We start from the raw sequence: 4,782 nt of genomic DNA, 5'->3' as shown, positions 1-4,782 counted from the left end.
TTGTCACCTCTTAGTTGAAAAGGGTGCTCACACCTATCACATTCAATTAAATCGTTTATTTCATAAGCATAACTTGGGTTATAATTTCAAATTTGATATCAATGTATGTTTATGTGTTAGACGAAAAGAAGCATAGAGCCAAATGTTTAAATACTGAATGCATCTTGAAATATTTTTTAAAAAACATCGAAATAAAATAAATACTTAAATATATAATTCATGACAAATTGAATTAATATTTTATATATCAATTATTCTTTTATTTTTGGCCTCTTTGGACTTCCATAAGTACTGTATTAAAACATGATGATAGATGAACACATTTAAAGGAATAATTAAGTGTTTATTGAATTATGGAAAAAAACTACAATTTGTAATAATTAAATCTACAAATAGATGTAGAAATTATTACATACATATTGAAATCATTGTTTAAACTCCTTTAACGTGTACAGTACATGATTGCGTATTAAATGTATTTCGTTATTGGTACTCCTTACCTGTAGAGAGCGCTACAATAAAGAGAAGAAAAATGTCCCTACTTCTACTTCCGTGTCAACGACACGCCTTTTCCGGTTGAAGAAAAGAGCGTGGACAGGCTAACGACTCAAAGAGAGCTTTTATTTTACACTCCAGCGGACCTCGGGCGGGTTGGGGGCGCTCAGTATGGTCAAGTGTGTTGTTTCCGGATGTCCGAACCGCCTGTTCAACGGTAACCGGGGCGTGTTGAGCCGATCTCCGAAGAGGTTCTTCCCGTTCCCCAAAGACCTGGCGCGGGTCAAGGTATAGCCACACACGCTTGCCACCACCCAAACAAACACACCCCAAATACTTTGCCATTGAAGTCACATTCACATTTCTTCTCCCTTTACTCCCTCTGCGATGCTAACGTGAGCATGTAGCCTCTTTGCCTTGGATTTGTTTTTGTTAGCATGTTTGCTAAAGGTGCAAGGTTGATCGTTTGCAACTTTTTTGAGATCGTAACAGTCGACTAGGTTGCACAAGCTTGCAGTCTTGTATAAAGGGGCTGAAAGCGATACTGAAGTAAATATTCACAACATACAGAAATCTACTGCAAACGTGTGAGCCCATTTCCCAGACCTTGAGAAAGTTAACTCGAGTCTCATGCAAAGGCGCTATTTTCTAATGACTTCGCACAGTTTTTCATTGAAAGATGGAAACGTTTTTGAATGCAGCTGTCAATAGACAATATATTCACGCTGCTAAACACAACAAAACATCCCCTCACAACCAGCTGGTTGGACTTTCAATAAAGCTGATCAAATTTCGCGTTATGATAATTTGCCGGAGTCAGACAGGTGCTTGTCTTTTGATATAGCTTAATACATGCTCATCATTATACAGCTTCAAATATGCAGACACTCTGGCAAGCTGTCACAGGCCAGATGTGGCCCACGGGCCTGGAGTTTGACACCCGTGTGTTCAAGCCTTACTCAAAATGATGATGATGGTGTTTAGGTATGGCTGGCTGCGCTGCGAGAGACGGACAAGCAGGAAGCGTTAGAGCAGCAGATGATCTGCGAGGAGCATTTCCTGCCGGAGGACATTACGGACAGCGGCGTCAACAGCGACGCCATTCCCATCATGCCGCCCTACCTGGACGGACCTCTGGGGGGCATCAGCCCCTGGGGGGCCGAGTCATCGGAGGAGGACGACCAGTGGGGCACCGTCGGTGCTGGTGAGGATGAAGAGGAGGAGGAGGAGGAAGAAGAGATGGAGGAAGATGAAAGTGGCGCTCCTGTGGGACCTCCTTCTCCACAACCTATTCAACAGGTTGAACTACCAATTAGGCATCGTTTCCCGACCTTCACTGATCGTACATTAGAAAAACATCACAGCAAGCGCACCACTAATCAAAGAACGCACAAAAAAAAAAAGGGATTGCGTCGGAGCTTTGAATAACCCTGTAAATCTTCTCCATTTCAAATTGACACACCGCAGTCGTGAGTGTTAACAAGCCTGCCAGCTTTAAATGAGGGCAAACATCCTTTGTGAGAAGCTTGTTGAAGAAATGCCAAAAAATTGTTGTCCCAAGTCATGCGCTTGCAGGGAGTTAGTGGGCCACTGGACATTTGGACCTTATCAACTCTTCGTGCTTTCAGGTTCCAATTGAAACTCGGCACGTTCCTCCGAAGGTGACGACATCAAGGTAAGCGTCTACTTTTTCACAACTCTTATGACATTCTTCGGGCCGATGCATCACTCAAACTTCTCTTGTGCAACTTTTTGGGACATTTCTCCCTTATTCTGATTTAAAATTGAAATTGTTGTCGTTGTCTGCAGTGTGGATCTTCAGACAAAGACGCCATGCAGAAACGGTGCGTGTGTCCAAACGTTTGTCAAGTGACCTGCAGGCCACTTTGCCCGTGCCCGCTTTCGATCATCACCGGGAGACACCACGTCCAAAAATATTGCCTCTATTCGCCACGTTCCCACTGTGCACTAATTATGTAAACATGACTGTGGCATCATTGGACTGTATTGCTCACAACATACCAAAATGCAACACCATCAACTTCTTTGTAATACTTGCTTAGATTAGATTCAAATAACTTTTAATTTCTCCTCATTGCAGTTTTTTTAAAATTCATCTTTCTCTCCCTAAATGCTTTCCTCTAGCCGTCCCATTTCCAGACGTGTCACTGGCGTTGCTGACCCGGCGTCTCCTGGAGCTCCTACTGGTGTCTCCGGACAGTTGGCTGGACATCCACCAGGCGGCCAGCAGGCTGCAGACCCGCAAGTGTCACGTCTACGACATTGTCGCCATGCTGGAGGGCATCAGTGTCGTCCAAAGGAGGTCCCGGGGGGTCAAGTGGATGTGAGTGCGTGTGCGTGTGCGTGTGTGTGTGTGTGCGCAGGAATGCAGCGCCCCCATCAGCATGTCAAACCTTTTAACTCATTCAGTACCAGCCAATTCTCGACCAAGTCTGAAAAGACGTTTAAAAACGTCTTTGGGAGTGAATGAGTTAACATTTTTACTCTGTGCTGTTTATCTGGCTCATCTAGAATTCGGTATAAATTTTGAAATTCTTGTGCGATGATTCGAATAACGACTCTCATCCAAAATGTAATTTTTCTTGCCCATCTAGAGGCCAGTGTCCAATCTCCCACTTTCTCTGGAAGACTGAGGAGAGGTTCCGGAAGGAACTGGAGAACCTGAAGCTGGAGGAGAGCACGCTGGACATCCTCATCAAAAACTGCGCACAGCAACTCTTCGACATGACGGACAATGAAGAAAACGCAACATATCCTTTGCACCTCAACCGGGGGAATCGCTGCCCTGCTCCTCGTTCGTCTGTATGATCGCGCAAACAGGAGGAGGTCCAAAATGAAAGTCCGCCAGTGTGGTGTCGTGTTTGTCTTAACTTGCGTGGGCACGGTGGCCTACATCACGCACGAGGACGTCAGCCAGGTGGACGCCTTTCAGGAGCAAACAGTCATCGTTGTCAAAGCGCCGGAGGAAACCAAGCTGGAAGTCCCGATACCCACACAGGTAAACGTTCTCAAGAATTTCTTGTGGAATCACAGATCTGGCAAGATTGATTTTCGATGCATGCGCCAGGAAGGGCTCATTTTATGAGCTTCCTTTTTGTGAACATTTAAAACATGAATTTCGTACGGTGATGTTGACAAAAGGGAGACTTTAACCAAGACGACACACTTATTTTTTTCACTTTTTTTTCTGAAATCAATCTGAAATTTTGTTTCAAGACCATATGGCCCCCACCCCATCCAAGATTTGACATTATTTGTGTGTGTGTGTGTGTGTGCGTGTGCGTGTGTGTGTGCGCGCGCGCGCCGAGCAGGACAACATCAAGGTCCACCTGAAAGGGGGCAATGGTCCCATCATGGTGATGACTTGCGATCTGGGCACAGGGGACGTGCCAGTAAAGGAGGAGATGAGCGGCTGCTTCATGACGCTGGAGGAAAGTCGCATACAGATACAAACTTTGCACACGCGCAAGACCGTCCAGTAGAAGAGGAATCTTTGGGCATTCTGGATATTCAAGGATGAACGCGCCAAATTTGTTACTTTTGTAAACATTCACTTGTAAAGATTGAAAAAAGGCTCTGAGAGCGACACCGGTGGTTTTACTTTCACGGTTTGTGGTGTTGTGGAACTTTACTGTGACAATAAACGCTGACCGTTAGTTTAGGAAAGTATCATAACGCCTTAGGAAATGTCAACTGTCAACCACAAGGAGGCGCTAGTAGTCCTTACAGACACGCTGGGAATTAGAACCAAAGCTACCACGTGGGCAAATGTTTTTGTCAAGCATCAAGGGAAACTTTTCATGTGGTTCATCATCAGACGAGCATGCGCTTCACAAAGCGCTCTCTTTGAAATGTACACTTTTGTTCTGTAATATATTTAATTGGTTTCATTTTTTTCATAAAGCTGTAAATAATTAAAAAAACTGAACAAAATGTGTCTTTTTGTAATTTGGCTTACGTGTCACTAAGTAATAACGTTACACTATGAAGTAGCCCTGTACTTTTTTTTTTTTGAGCATATGCGGTTTCAGGTATGGTACTACAGTACTATTCTATTTTACGAGGTACTTTAAGCAGGCTTTGATCATGCTTTGGTGACCTTTTTAGAGCTTGTTTTGTTTTATTTGTCACGCTTCGAGTGGTTTTTAAATATTATTCTTAATTATTGTAAACGAAAAGCCAAATTACACGCTTATAAAAAATACGCGAAAGAAGAAAAATTTAAATTCTCAAAATAAGCCATTTATTTCCAGGTGAATACAAATT

The 4,782-nt window shown here is 43.6% G+C and overlaps 1 protein-coding gene across 1 annotated transcript; it reads left to right on the top strand.

Moving 5' to 3' along the window:
• Positions 1-565: 565 nt before the first annotated feature.
• On the top strand, positions 566-4,443 carry e2f6 (E2F transcription factor 6). The gene is made up of 8 exons (XM_086101187.1): positions 566-783; positions 1,480-1,794; positions 2,124-2,170; positions 2,305-2,339; positions 2,641-2,839; positions 3,111-3,266; positions 3,400-3,514; positions 3,828-4,443. Exons 1-8 carry the CDS (start codon positions 667-669, stop codon positions 3,996-3,998), a joined length of 1,155 nt encoding a protein of 384 aa, XP_085957313.1. The 5' UTR covers positions 566-666; the 3' UTR covers positions 3,999-4,443.
• The last annotated feature ends 339 nt before the right edge of the window (positions 4,444-4,782 follow it).

This window comes from Hippocampus guttulatus, chromosome 20 (genome assembly GCF_054856545.1).
Source record: "Hippocampus guttulatus isolate MCC_2025c chromosome 20, RoL_Hgut_1.0, whole genome shotgun sequence".
Taxonomy (NCBI): domain Eukaryota; kingdom Metazoa; phylum Chordata; class Actinopteri; order Syngnathiformes; family Syngnathidae; genus Hippocampus; species Hippocampus guttulatus.
Note: the sequence above shows the minus strand (reverse complement) of the source record. Positions and strands in the feature narration are given on the sequence as shown.

What these genes read in the sequence shown, in the direction of transcription:
- e2f6 (XM_086101187.1), top strand. Translation starts at nt 667, where the DNA reads ATGGTCAAGTGTGTTGTTTCCGGATGTCCGAACCGCCTGTTCAACGGT. An exon ending in CTCCACAACCTATTCAACAG is followed by an intron (nt 1,795 to 2,123) that starts GTTGAACTACCA and finishes TCGTGCTTTCAG; the next exon opens with GTTCCAATTGAAACTCGGCA. An exon ending in GACAATGAAGAAAACGCAAC is followed by an intron (nt 3,267 to 3,399) that starts ATATCCTTTGCA and finishes TTGCGTGGGCAC; the next exon opens with GGTGGCCTACATCACGCACG.